Genomic DNA, 14,843 nt, shown 5'->3' with positions numbered 1-14,843 from the left:
ATAGTTGCAGGTGGAAATTCAAAGGACGAGATGCGTTTTTAATTACTTTTATATTTATCGCAGCAGCAAAACAGCCTTAATTACAAACCTTTCAAAATAAAAATGTGCTGTGTTGTGAATTTCTGTGGCAATCTTGGATATTAGGATAGTTTAAGCCTCTGAGGGGATATTTTTGGAGATCCGGAGCGCGAGCTGCGAGTGTGAGCCCATTACTGCAGTCATCAGGTAAACTGCAAAGAACCGAGTCAAAAGACTCTTGAGTCGACTTTCGATTCTTAAACGAATTGAATCAGAGAATCGACTCTTCTAAGAATTGACTCCTGTCTCCTGGTCGTAGTAAGCAGTGGAAGAGCAGAACCATGATAGAATTAATGTCAAGTTTGCCACAAAACTGTAGTTAACGTTACCTTGCTCTCGAGTTTTTAACCATCTTTCCCTCGTTTCGTTTCTACACCGTCCCCAAACTTTTTCCCTCATCTGGGAGAAGACCACGCTGAACATCTACCTCAAAAGCTGTAGGTATAGAAAAAGTTAACCGCATTGTTTAGGTGGAATGAAAGGTATGAATCTACAGTATATTAGTAAAATAATATCATACGATTTTCTTGTTTGTATTAAACTTTATTTACATTGACATTATTCAATGTCTTTTCTTTCTTTTTATGATTTTTTACATTGTAAATTTAATATTGAAGACTTTATTAAAGCTATACGGGAATACTTGCAGAATTATGTTGTAAACAAGAAGAGATAAATAAACCAGAATATGTTTTATACTTTCGATTATTCTAAGTAGCTTTTATGGCAGATTTCCACACTCTTGGTATTTAATTTTAATGTAGAAAAATAAGAAAACATTAAATGATTGTCAAAACGTTTGTCTGGTACTGTATATTTTATTTGAATTCAATGTTTGAAGCTTGTACTGTGTTCTTGCAGTGTTAAAAGGGACATGGATATTATTATTATTATTACTTTTATTATTCGTGATGAGCACCTTTCACTTAAAAGCATTATTGTGAGTGTAGATTCAGAGCCTTAACCATTTAAATCCTTAAATGAATGTTGATTCAGTGTCTAAGTGAAGATTATTTAAGGGTTGTTTTTCCATCAACACAAGTAAATGATGTAATTCAACTAAAAATGAATGTTTATTCAATGTTTTTGTGGTCCTTCCACAGTCCAGAAGCGTACTAAAGGCCGTATGAATGCAGTGATACACTTCATAAAGTCCAAAGAAAACTGAATTTACATATATAAATTCAGTTCACTTAATGCTTTTATTTATAATTTTCTGGGTTGTAGATGTGGTTTGCCACCCTCCTGTCACTGGCCTGGGTGGTGCTGATGTTTCCTTCCCTTGCCCAATCTGGGAAATGCCCTCGGGTCTGCAGCTGTGATGCTAAAACTCTGACTGTAGCGTGCACAGGGAAGAACCTCACCAGTGTCCCACCCACCATCAACGAGGTTCACCCACCATTCACTTCATCAGTTGTACAGAGAGTCTGTTATAAAATTAAGCAGTTTGGGGCTACATTTTAATAGTATAGGCTATTCAGTTTATAGTATTCTTTACATTCTTTTGTCAGTAAAATATTCCAGATGCTAATCACTTTCCCCACTGTATTGCACTGTGGAACAATATCACAAGCACACTTGAAAACAGACCAGTTCTAAATATGCTTTGTGTTTTTTTTATTATACTCTACATTGATACAGTTGGAACAATATTCTATATTACATACTTAAAAATTAGTATTACTTACTTGTACACAGTTGGAATGCACCTTTGGAATGCAGCTTTGTTATGAACCCATACCAAAGTGATGTTCAGGTATCTACATACAGTTTATCATGAATCATTCTTTGAGTCTAATAAATCTCTGAATCTGACTGTAGATCACGGTGAAGTTGGATCTGAAGAGGAATAACCTGGGCGAGCTGGAGAGGGGAGCGTTCTCACACACACTATACCTCACACACCTGGGTCTGCAAGGCTGCAGAATACACACTGTACGGGAGGGGGCCTTCAGGGGGCTCACACGGCTGGTTCAGCTCGACCTCGCCTACAACAACATTGAGATACTTCACCAGGTGTGTGGGTGTGTGTTTGTTTGTCTGTGTTTGAGGGTGTATAAAGTATAAGGTTACAGTGATCCATACATTTATAGATGTATGTTAGTTGTCCTGGAAGTTGTCCTGGAAGGCTCCTAATTTTCTAACATTTACAAATGTCTTACAGTGGCTTGCAAAAGTTTGGGTTCATCCCAGGTGAAAATGACTGTTTCTGTGAACAGTCTTTTCAAGATTTAAAGCAATATCTGTGTCTTATTTTGGTGACACATTATAGGAACTGTAGGACTTTAGATCATTTTTGATCAAGGTTTCAGGCCTGAATTAACCTGTTATGATTGTTTTTTCCTCATTAGGAAAGGTGAGGTGATGCAAATTTTACAGATTTATAAATATAAAGGCAGCTCTATCCTTGTTCCAAAAAACAGTAGCCATGGTTTCTTCTAAGCACCTGACAATGAAAATAGTTGAGCCCGCAAAGCTGCAGAAGGCTTTAATATGATAGCAAAGCATTGTTAGATTGCTGTTTCCTCAGTTTGAAATATATTGTATTTTTTGCACTATAAGGCGCACTTGATTATAAGGCACACTTTCAATAAACGTCTATTTTCTGGTATATTTTCATTCAAAAGGTCCACCGGATTATAAGACCCATTATGCGATACTAGTAAGAAACAGGGGTGTCGCCATGTTTTTCTAAGTAAATACAACTGTAATTCTTATTTTTTTCTTTTAAAGCTAAACGAGTGCTAAATGTTAATCTACACAGATTTCTCTTAATCTTTTTATTTAGTCGAGTAAAGCTCTTCCGTTTATTTACAATAAGTTTAGATTTCCAGATATCCACTAAGGCTAGGTGCATCAGCATTAGCATTGGCATTAGCTAATGCCGCCCAACAGCCCTTCACTGAGGAACCCTGAGAGTTCCAGTATGCCAGGTCGATATTAGCTAGCAGTTCGTCCAACGTAGCTTGTTTTTACATGGTAAACGTGCAGGCTACAGGCCGATAATATTTACCTTTAAGCGGCAGAAGAGCTAGCGCTGCAGTTAGCAGCTAATGCTAATACTGCTCCAGTCTTGGTGCTGGGGAAACTAAACTGAAAATCTTTTATAACACTGTCCTTCACCAACATGCCTATACTACTCCTTACAACCTGACTGATAAAATTCATACATAAGGCGCACCGGATTTTAAGGCGCACTGATGATCTCTGGGAAAATAAAAGGATTTTAGGTGCACTTTATACTGCAGAAAATACGGTAAGTAAGAAATGGTAGTTAACAGTAACAGTGGCATTCACAAGAAGGCCTTTTAGAGATTATTTTATCTACAACTTGCTTATCTTCAACTTGTTCTTTGCCAATCAGAATGTTTCTCTCTCTCCCTCTTTCTCTTTTTAGGAGTCATTTGATGGGCTGACATCGCTGAAGCAATTATTGTTGGATAGGAATCGTATTGAAGACATTAGACCTGGGGCTTTTTCTCAGCTGGGTTCACTGAACCTGCTGTCTCTCCCCCATAACCAGCTCACTTACATCCCCAACATGGCCTTCCAGGTACGAAACTCAACACTTCTACAAATTCATCAGTGAACTTTACTCAAAGCCTCTATAGATTCTGAAAATGGTGCATCTTTATAATATCTCTACAATACAGCTCACAATCAGTGCTGATTTCTAGGAAATTGTAGTGGCTAACATTATTTGGCAGGCAGTTCAATCCTAGCTTTCATAAAGAAAGAAGCAGACAAGGACCAGATGACCACAGACACAATCTTTTATTGAAGAATATTTTAGCGTCAGTTCCAAATACTCAACTTTTCCCCCACAGAATTCCTCACTTTTTAAAACATTGAAAAAAATAAAATTATTGTTTAAGAATCAAGGAATAACATTTCTATCAGGGATGCAATTTTCCGATATTAAAATAAATTAACATGGAACCTAATTTATATTTTTCACATTACACCCACAGTGTTTGTGGGTGGTTTGTAAGAAAACACTAGGGAACAAAGCATCATGAAGACCAAGGATCTCACCAGACAAGTCAGAGGTAAAGTTGTGGTGAAGTTTAAAGCAGGGCTAGGTTGTGATAAAATATCCCAAGCTATGAACATCTCACAGAGCACTGTTCAATCCATCATCCCTAAATTGAAGGAGTACAGCACAACTGCAAAACTACCAAAACATGGCCATGGTCCACCTAAACTGACAGTCCAGGCACTGGAGCATTAATTTAAGAAGCAGCCAACAGGCCCATAGTCACTCTGGAGGAACTGCAGAAATCCAGAGCTCAGATGAAAGAATCTGTCCACAGGACAACTATAAGTTGTGTACTTCAAAAATCTGGCCTTTATGGAAGAGTGGCAAGCCATAAGAAGTCAATTTAGGGGAACAGAGCAAATATGTGGAAGAAGGTGCTTTGATCAGAAGAGGCCAAAGTTGAATAGTTAGACCTAAATGCAAAACAGTATTTGAGGTGGAAAACTAACATCTAAATACACCATCACCACTGTGAAACATGGGGGTGGCAGCATCATGCTGCAAGGCCACTTTTCTTCAGCAGAGACAGGGAAACCTGTTGCAGGCTGCAAAAAACTTGAGACTATTGACTTAATACTTGGCTGAATACCAGAGGTGAAAAGTAACTAATTACATTTACTCACATTACTGTAATTGAGTAGATTTTATGAGTAATTTGTAATTTTTAAAGTAGTTTTTAAAAGAGGTAATTTTACTTTTTCTCAAGTACATTTTTACACAAGTAATTTTCTTCACTACATTGGAAAACTCCAAATCAGATAAAAAAATAAAATGCTGGGAAAAAAACTGTCTGAATTTTAAAAAAATTAGTTTTGTTCTCCATGGCAGCGCAGCTGAACTTTCCCTAGCATTGTTTATTATGGTTACGCTGTGTAAATTAGCTGTGTAGTCTGGGGTCTGTGTGCACGGCTCGGGGGAACCAGTGTTCTGTCGAGGTATGCTACCCATTGATATGTGCTTTTTTGCGGCATGATAATTCCTTAAGTTTTTATTGGGAAAGTAAAAAGTAAAAAAATAATAGTGAACTGTAAATCTATAAAAAATACAGTTTATAAAAAAAAGTAACTATGTAACTTTAACTCAAAGTACATTTAAAATTGAGTACTTTATTACTTTTACTCAAGTATATTTTTAGATGGGTACTTTTACTTTTACTTGAGTAGAATTTTAGCAAAGTAAAAGTACTTTTATTTTATTACAATTTTTCAGTACTTTTTCAACCTCTGCTCAATATAAATCACGCCACACTTTTCACATTTTTATGGGATGGTTTAATAAAACAAATAATTTGTGAGTGTAACCTGAAAATGAATACTAAATGAATACTTTTTAAAGCACTTTATACAAACACACTCAGAAAAGGGGATTCCAGGGCCTACCATCTGTAGTACAAATCTATGCATTGTTTTATTGATTATAAACACATTTATGTGTTGGAAAATTCAATAAACTTAACCAATTAATACACGCAGAACAGAAATTCTCCCTACAAACTTTTAATCAAATCAAAGGGAATATGAGATTCAGAAGAAAAAAGCTTTCAGGATCCTCAGGTTCTAGGTATTATTAATTACACAAATTAATCTAATTTGTAAATTTTGTACTCATTCATATATTTAATCTGTTTTTCAGGGCCTCTTGACTCTGCAGACGTTGCGTCTAAATCATAACTCCCTGAATCATCTGGAAACTGAAGCGTTTGCCAGCCTCCTGTCTCTCACACACCTCAGCCTCAGTCACAATGAGCTGCAGTTCTTCCCCACCGCCACTATGACCAGGTAACCCCTCCCATCATGTATTTTCCTTTTTTAAAGTTGTGTTATCCTTCCTAGAACAGAAAGCAGCCAAAGAACAAGTTTACAAGCTAATTAGACTGTAGCTTAGCCCCGCCCACTGCACTGGATAAAAAACAGCAAGTCAGACATTAGTGCATGGCAGCACTAGAGCCGAAAATGCATGATAACCTTTTTTAGTGATGTGTTTATTTTACTGTTTAGGGATGGCCTGTGAAATAAAAAGGTAAATATCTAGTATAGAACAAAAAAAGGTAAATACAGGCTTCCAGTGCAATGGACATTAGAAAACTATTTAAATACTGTTATTAATTTAATTGGACTTCTAATATATTAGAATATTAATCTTCTCTTGTGTCAAACAGAAATCAGTTTGCATCACTGGAACATAATTCAGACCTGAAAGAGTACAATTTCCCTATTATTACCAGAAAGCTCCTTTCACAGTGACTATTCATTTCTACTACATCGATCAAGACATAAAGCTTAAACATGAAACACATTTTAACCAATATCAACAAAATAATGCCAAATTCACAGTTTTATAAAGACCCAGACTCTTATAAAACTTAATTGTGTCACAAAACAGCACTTTTTTGAAAACGTATAACTAACATGTGAGCTTTCTCCTCCCCCATTATGCCGATACTGGTGCAAAATGCATTGCCGCGAAGAAGCAGTGGCTGACTTCACATGTATCGAAGGAAGCATGTGTAAGTCTTCACCCTCCTGGTGTGTTGCATACCTGTCAAGTCTCCCGTTTTGGCCGGGAAACTACCGTATTTTACTCCTCTTTCCCGCCGTCCTCCCGTGAAACAGGTGAAACAGCCAATCAGGTTCCTGGTTTCGCGGAGCGCAATGTAGGAAAGCCCCGCCCCCCTCGCTGTGAGAGCTAGTCGGAGCAGCTGACGTTAAAGCATATCTGGATATACAGCGAGGTAACGGAGCTAAACATGTAAACTATGATGACGCTGTTTCTGAAACAGACAGATCAAACCGACTGTATGCTTAAGAAAATACAGCTTGTGACTCAGTTAGCTTAACTTTACAATTAGATGTTCAACCTGCCCTGATCAGCCAATAACTATTTCATTTTCAAACTGTGTTTATTAATTTAGGTTTGCAGGCCTACTGTAAGCTATAATGAACGAAACTGTATTTATTTTATTAGTTCAGGGCTAGTTTTAGAGTATTGTGGTGTAATTTAATATTTAGAAGGGGCAGAAGAGATGGTTGATCTGGAGAGAGAGAAAATGTGAAGAGGGCTGAAATTAACTGACTGACAGGACTGGACTGATCAATAGAAAGAAGTATTAATTAAATTATTAATTGTTTAGGCCCCTTTGGACTAATATTTACTTATGCAATATATCTGGTCCATGTCATTTTTGTAAAAGCTGATGATTTCATGTAAATGTCTAGAAAAGGGTTTAACTTAGGCTGTATTATAAGAATTACATATGTAGGAATGTCCACAACATTTCAGTGTCAACAAAGATAGACCTGTCAGATTCTGATAATCTAATTGTAGTTTGTAAAATGTTCCCAGGTGGTTATTTTAGATTTATTGTAAACCTGTCTTAAAATATAAGGGATTCTGAACCTCGGTTGGGTTGGTGGGCGACTCGAAGCAGGTGACGGAAAATTTCCCTTATTTTTAAGTACAAAACTTGACAGGTATGGTGTTGGGGCATCATTAGTGATACAGGGAGTCCTAATGAGTGGGTTGGGTAATTGGCCGTGTAAATTAGGGAGAAAATGGAAAAAATTAGAAATAAAATTATATAAAAAAAAGAATATTCAGATATATCAGACTGTATTAAGTTCACACAAATCAACACATATCTGGGTATTTGCAGTGTACAATTTTTTGTAAGGAACCCATATCCCAGCCGCCATCAGTCAGAAGGCAGTATACACCCTAGACAGGCTGCCAATGCATCGCAGGCGAGACAGACACATTCACGCACACACACCTAGGGGGCAATTTTAACCAATACCCACGTGCCATCTTTGGATTGTGGGAGGAAGTGGGAGAAAACTGAAGCACCTGGAGGAAACCCATGCAGACACGGGAAGAAAGTGCAAACTCCGCACAGAAAGACCCGGGTCACCCCATCCAGGATTCGAACCCAGGCCGCCTTGCTGTAAGGCGCTACCCACTGGGCTACCGTGCTGCTACAGCTCTTTTCAGTTACCAGTAACTGCTTTCGCTGTTGACTCATCTTACCATTAGGATGTGACTCCTCTAACAGTGGCCATTAACTCTTCCTCTCCCTCTTTATTTTATTTCTTCTCTCTCTCTCTCTCTCTCTCTCTCTCTCTCTCTCCCTCTCCCTCTCTCTCCCTCTCTCTTTCTAAGGCTGGTGGCTCTGACTCACCTGGATCTGAGTTTTAACCCCATGACGTTTTTGGGTGAGAAGAGTGTGTCGATGCCCAGACTCACACACCTGTCTGCGGCGCACATGGCCCTGCAGGACGTGTCTGCGGCTGCGCTGGCTCTCTCTCCCCTCCTCTCTCGCCTGGACCTTAGTCATAATCAGCTTCACTATCTCCAGCCACTCACAGGACCCGTCCAGCTACAGAGCATCAACCTCGCCGGTAACACACGCCCACACACTGCGTACAGCAGCAAGGAGAAATCTGATGTGAATGAACAGAGCTTTTAGCCCATGCAATGCTAATGATAGGGGCATAGTGTTACCTATGCAAAACATTACTATATTTACACCATTAACATAATTAAAGTAGCCTTAAATTAAGTCACAATAAGTCAACTAACAAAAACGAAAATTATGGTAAGATAGAAGAATAAATTTAATTCCGTAAAAAAGTGGTGCCTGATCTGTAATCAACTTCTAAAATTCAAAACAGCGAATCCGGTGTGGTGTACATGTGTGCTGCTGGAACTGCGAGCCTGGGCACGGAAAGGTGGGGTCAGACTGCTGGGAGACTGCGCCGGACCACCACACCTTTCAGAAGAGCCACTAGAGGCCGTGCTGGAGAAGGACCTGCGCTGCAGGAGACAGAATGGAGGGATAAAGGAGGAGGTGGAGGAGGAAGAGCGACTAGTGGTTGTGACCCAGGCTGAGCCAAAGAAAACGGAAAACTGTCCTGAGAACTGCCTTTGTCAGGTGTGTGTGTGAGTGTTCATGTGTGTGTGAAGAGAGAGAGAAAGAAAGAAAGAAAGAAAGAAAGGAAGAAAGAACAGGCAGGCAATCAGGTCAGACTAATGTGTAAGGTTTGCTTTCTTTGAGCAACGATGCTAAAAAAAGCTATGTAAGTAATGAAAGATTATTTATTTTTAAATATTTATGTGCGTTTTTAAATCTCTAAAATATTTGTTTATTTGGTTTCTGACACTGTATGTTGCACTGTTATCTACAAACCAAATCTGATAAAGGATATGGAAAATGCAAAGAATAGAAGTTTCTTACACTTACTTTAAGATGATTTGATTGCAGACAGTATGAACCCATGTTTTGTTAGCTAAACATCATACTTTTATTAATATACATTCATTACTGCATTTCAGACCTGTATAACATTCTAAAAATAGTTGGGAGAAGCTTTTCCTCCTGTGGCCATTTCTTCTCTCAACTCATTTAGGCACTGAGAACACCAGGCAATGTGTTTCAGGCATTTATTTGTCCAGTTCTTTCAGCAAACACATCCTAAGATGTACAACATTGCAGGGTTATCATTTTATTTTTTTTATTTTTAAATGATTTACACATTCTTTATTGGAGACAGGTCTATTTTTTACAGACATGTCTTTTTAAGGTGCACAGCATGTGGTTTTGCGTTGTCTTTTTGAAAGAGGGTAAAATGTGTGATCTTAAAGACAACGTATGTTTCTCTGAGATCTTCAGCTGTGATTGGTCCTTACGCCCCCTCCCACACATTCCCGTCTTTGCAGTTTGAACAACAGAGCGACGCAGAGCTGCTGCGCAGAAGTATAAACGCGCTCCAATGTGCACACCCTGCATAAGCTACGGCGTAGGTTTGACGCAGAAGTATAAATTGGGCTTAACTCTGTATTGGAAAGCTTGACTTGAAGTTGTGCCATCTGAGGGATTGGAGCTTTAACCCGCGAATACTTTTTGAAATACTTGTTATTCAGTTTTTATATCTCATCAATCACCCTGAATTTAGTCCGCCTCCCGCCTCCACATTTTTGTGCATGTGTTGCAGCCCTAAGATGCAGGGACGGCTATATATTAACAAATAATTAAATTTGAGTTAAGCAGACAAAACATAAAATATTATCATACAGTTTGCAGTCAAATAAAGGTTAAAATGGACAAAACAATGCGTTTTTAATTAATTTTTTTTTACATTGATTTGCGAGTTGTATTTGTATCAGAGTTGTGTTTAACCAAAATATGGACAATGTCGGGTTTTAAGATTACTTAATAGTGTTTTTAGCCAGACATCGAATTTATGTTTTCAATAAAATAGTAACAAGAATCTCTACCACATCCTTCTTCGCTCTCTGTATCTATACCCATGTCTCTCTCTCTCTCTCTCTCTCTCTCTATTAGCCTGAGGCTCAGCATGTGTCGTGTGAAAATCGAGGCCACACCAAAGTCCCCCGCGTTTTCCCAAACAACACCCACTTGTTGGACCTCCGTGGCAACCACTTCCACTATCTCCCCGGCAACAGTTTCCGTGGTGTCCCCGAGGTGGTATCCCTGCACCTGGATGGCTGTAAGATCCACGAGGTTGAGGCTGGAGCTTTCCGAGGTTTAAAGGGGCTGATGTACCTTTACCTGTCCAACAACCAGCTTTCTTCTCTGGACCTGGACGCCTTCGCTGGAGCCCTGCAGCTCATGTACCTCCACCTGGACGGAAACAGACTCACCCACTTCCCATCCGCAGCCACACTATCACACACCCCAAACCTGCTGGAGCTGCACCTGGAGAGAAACCTCATCTCTAAGCTGGAGCCTGCAGGTCTTCTCCAGCCGGTCCCAATGCTCAGAGGACTCTACCTGACCAACAACAACATCTCCACTGTCGCAGCAAATGCTTTAGACCCCGCCCCAAACCTCGAGATCCTACATCTGGGAGACAATCAGCTAACAGATGTGCAGAGTGATGCACTAGGCCACGTCCCACTGTTAGAAGAGCTCCGCCTCTCAGGGAATCCGATTCACTGGATCAGGCCAAAGATGTTCCAGGCAGTGGGAGGAAGTCTGAAGCACCTGTACCTGGATCGACTGGGCCTAAAGAAGGTGGGAGTCAATCATAGCACAGCAACATAGCAAAATTATTTTCATTTTGGATTTAGAGTCACATGCAAAAAGTAGACCAAATGACTTGTATTGCTCATGTTGTGAATCTAAGTAAGTCACATCCTCTATATAGATACTTTACTATGCAATTACTTATTATTTACTTAAAGGTCTCCTTCTGCTAAAATCCACTTTTTCTTATTTTTTTGTGAAATACTATAGGTATCTGAGTTCTATATGCATGCTGCATATGACACTGTTACTCAGCCTCCATTGTCTGCAGTAGCTAAGAAAACAAAAGCCTCAGAAATACAAATTGATCAGAGAGAGTTCATGGCCTCGCCCACCTGATCTGAGGTGGAGCTTACAGCTTCTGTTTACAGAGCCAGTTAGCATTGGCTATCTTGTGTAAGTAACTGTAGGTTTAAATCGTATCTCCAGCTCATTCCGTGTTTTTCCAAAACCTCAAATATACACTAGGAAGTATGGTTTGACAAGGTAGCACAACGCGACAGAACACATTTCAAAGCATGCGCCATTCACGTTGGATTTTATGATATAGAGCGGACTCTGGAACTTCAACGTGGCACATTATCAATGCTGTGTTATCAAATCTCAACCGCGGGGAGGGGGCCACTGGGGTGCTGCGCACTGAAAGTCTGACATTAAGTGAAGTTTAAGGGTTAACTTTAGCGAGCACTCAGTGTTATATATTTATAACTAAGGCTGTATCTCTGAAAGCATTTTGTCATTTTTTAGAGCTGTAAAATTGACTGTGGGCTGAAGACAGGTAGGCGTTCTCTGCTGCCACGCTGTTAGCCAATCAGAAGTAATATGTATGCATGTATGAATATTCATAAGCAAGAGCCAAAACCTGTGTTTCTTTAGAGACCACTAATTCAGTGATCTAAAGCAGGGCTAAATAGAAACACGTGAGAAATTTTTCACAAAAAAACAGCTCACATGGCATTCATTTATATAAGAGACCACAACTAGACTGTTTAAAATGAAAGAACGATGGAATGAGACCATTAATTATTTAATGTATCATCACTGTCCAAAGAAAAACAACTTTTTTGTTACATAATTTGAATGCACAAACTGAACTGTCCCTTAGACTGTATCTTGATCAATGGACTAATAGAAATTCTCAAAAACAACCTGAAATAAACTGTTCGTAATCCTAGTTAATAAAGCTTTACCTCTCTATTGTAAAGTTGCTGTTTTGTAAATACTTGTTTTTCATTGAGAAAGAAGACATTTCTAGGCCCAGTCAAAAATGTTTTTGCCTTGAACTTCTATGTCCTCTATTGCTAATATACAGAATTATTTGTAAGTCTCTTTGGATAAAAGCGTCAGCTGAATGTAGTGTAATGTAATGTAATGTAATTTAGTGGTTGGTCTCATGAAATATCATTAGTTGGTGCTGTAATGATTCCACTAATGAGAAGGACTGTCTGAATACTTTAGGACCTGCTTACCACATCATAATAAAGCCTAGATTTACACTATTTGGATGGTAATGGCAATTTTTTGAACAGTAAAACCACAGCCACATTAAGTAAATAATACTGATGACCTGGTTCAGGTGGCACTGGTTCAAATTGGAGCAGGAAAATGAGTGAGCATACGAATCTGAGACACTTAACCAATAAACCAAATGGGGTGTTTGTGATAAGTTGTTTAGAACATCTTCAGAACATCAGGCAGCTCTTGTTGGTTGTTCCAGGTATACAATGATCAGTACCTGCATACCAAGAGTGCTTCAGAAAAGGCAGAAGTGGTGAACAGGTAGAACTGAGATGTTCTCAGATGGCTCCGCCTTTCAATTTACAGGATTACAGAGCCAAAATAACACAGCACAACCTGAGACATCTTGGCATGAGGGGGACCTACTGATTGTTATGTATTGCACCAAAAGCATTTTGACCACAGGGATCAAGAATACACTTGATAGTTCTGCTGCTACTAACAACACCTCTATCCACTGAAATCTAATACAGATTAAAAGCCAGTAAAACTGTGTGTGATGTGTGTCTTTACACCTTTCTCCATGTACAGATGGATCATGACGCTCTGGCTGGTTTGGGTTCAACTCTACTGTCTCTTTCTTTGGAGGACAATCAGCTGGAGCATCTGCCTGATCTTTTTCATCTGCCTGGACTACAGCACCTCAAACTAGGCAACAACCCTCTGATATGTGACTGCAGTCTTCTACCCTTCCGCAGGTTAGACTCATACAGACCCGTTTCTGAAAATTTTAAGGCTTGCCCCCTTATATATTAAGGCTTAAATAAACACTGATCAGCAGTGATGGCATAGTTATTTGGAAAAAGTAATCTGATTACTGATTTACCCCTTAAAATGTAACTTAGTTATTCTATGGATTACTTGATTTTAAAAGTAAGATTACATGTTACACACATATGCAAACACACACAAACACCTGCCACCTTAACAGTTTTGCTAAAACTCAGTTTTGGGACTTGTTCTGTAAGTGTGCCACTGCGACTCCAAACGTTAATTCAAATTTGACATTGTGTAGCATGTAGATAGCACGCAAGATTCGCAAGAAGAAAGTAAAATATACTGCAGAAAATCTGCAGTAATGTTTTGTGTTTAATGTCTTAAAAATGCGCTGTTGTGTTTAAGGTTTAAGCGTGTGATATAGCTCTCTCTCTTTTTCAGATGGATGGAACAGGCCAGTGTGAACGTGTCTGCAGTGTGTGTTTACCCTGCTGAGCTCCACGGTCAGAGTGTACAAGAGGTGGACATCATTAAGAACTGTGGTGCTGAGAACCTTCACATCACCACCAACTCCACCAGCCAGCCGAAGCCCTTAAAGTCCTCCAAACCCAAACTCAAATCCACACTGATTAGTGAAGCCTTGGCCGAACATTCCAGCACCAAACCCAGGAGTAAATCTAAACCCACCAAGACCAAGCCAGCCAGGAAACCATTAACAGATGAACCCAAACCAAATCAGAAATCAGCTCAGAAATCTGCACAGAGAAGAAAGAACAAGAAGAACAAAAAGAAGAAAGTGTGATAAAATAATAATGTATTATTTTATCTAGGGAATGCATACGTATAGAATTATGTAAGGTATGAAATAGTAAGCAATACATTTGTATCACTTGTGTAAGAGAAGATAGACTTATTTTCCAGCATTGAGAACAATTGCGTAAATAGTGATTTAAAAATGTCTGTAAATGTCTGTTGAATTGAATTATTAAAAAATAATTAAAGAAAATAAAGAAAATGCAGATTTTTTTTAGGTACTGATTTTATTTAGAGCTGGTTTTACTCATCAACAGGTTTATTTAGATACATTTAGGACTGCAGTTTTGTCTAATAAGCCTAATCCATGTCCAATTAATATGCTTTTCTTTAGTTTAAATAAACCCTTCTCATCTAAACTGATAGATCAGACTTGTCAGTTCAGATTCAACAGTTTAGTTTTGCATTTTGCTTTTCTAACGTTTTCATTCAGTTACTTCTGTTTAAGAGCGGCTTAAAGGCAGGACTAACTACAATAGCACATAAATGTGTTTAAACTGTTAATATAGTATTTTGTAAAAAAAAAAAAAAAAAAAAAAAAGTACGTGTAACCGGTAGCGCCGCAGTTTCCGCCTTCTTTTGTCAGATCTGTTAAGGTGATTGGCTTCAGTAAAAAATGATGGACAGCTAAGTCTG

The 14,843-nt window shown here is 38.8% G+C and overlaps 1 protein-coding gene across 1 annotated transcript; it reads left to right on the top strand.

The window, feature by feature from the left end:
• Positions 1-305: 305 nt before the first annotated feature.
• On the top strand, positions 306-14,371 carry LOC125794063 (chondroadherin-like protein). The gene is made up of 10 exons (XM_049473499.1): positions 306-515; positions 1,306-1,467; positions 1,900-2,094; positions 3,476-3,631; positions 5,750-5,895; positions 8,273-8,511; positions 8,785-9,044; positions 10,455-11,147; positions 13,209-13,375; positions 13,836-14,371. The coding sequence occupies exons 2-10, from the start codon at positions 1,306-1,308 to the stop codon at positions 14,194-14,196; spliced, it is 2,379 nt and encodes a 792-aa protein (XP_049329456.1). The 5' UTR covers positions 306-515; the 3' UTR covers positions 14,197-14,371.
• The last annotated feature ends 472 nt before the right edge of the window (positions 14,372-14,843 follow it).

The sequence above is a fragment of the Astyanax mexicanus genome, unplaced genomic scaffold (assembly GCF_023375975.1).
Source record: "Astyanax mexicanus isolate ESR-SI-001 unplaced genomic scaffold, AstMex3_surface scaffold_38, whole genome shotgun sequence".
In the NCBI taxonomy this organism is placed as follows: Eukaryota; Metazoa; Chordata; class Actinopteri; order Characiformes; family Acestrorhamphidae; genus Astyanax; species Astyanax mexicanus.
The sequence above is the reverse complement of the archived record's forward strand: the minus strand, read 5'-3'. Positions and strand labels throughout refer to the sequence as shown.

What these genes read in the sequence shown, in the direction of transcription:
- LOC125794063 (XM_049473499.1), top strand. Translation starts at nt 1,306, where the DNA reads ATGTGGTTTGCCACCCTCCTGTCACTGGCCTGGGTGGTGCTGATGTTT. An exon ending in CTGAGAACTGCCTTTGTCAG is followed by an intron (nt 9,045 to 10,454) that starts GTGTGTGTGTGA and finishes TCTCTCTATTAG; the next exon opens with CCTGAGGCTCAGCATGTGTC. An exon ending in ATCGACTGGGCCTAAAGAAG is followed by an intron (nt 11,148 to 13,208) that starts GTGGGAGTCAAT and finishes CTCCATGTACAG; the next exon opens with ATGGATCATGACGCTCTGGC.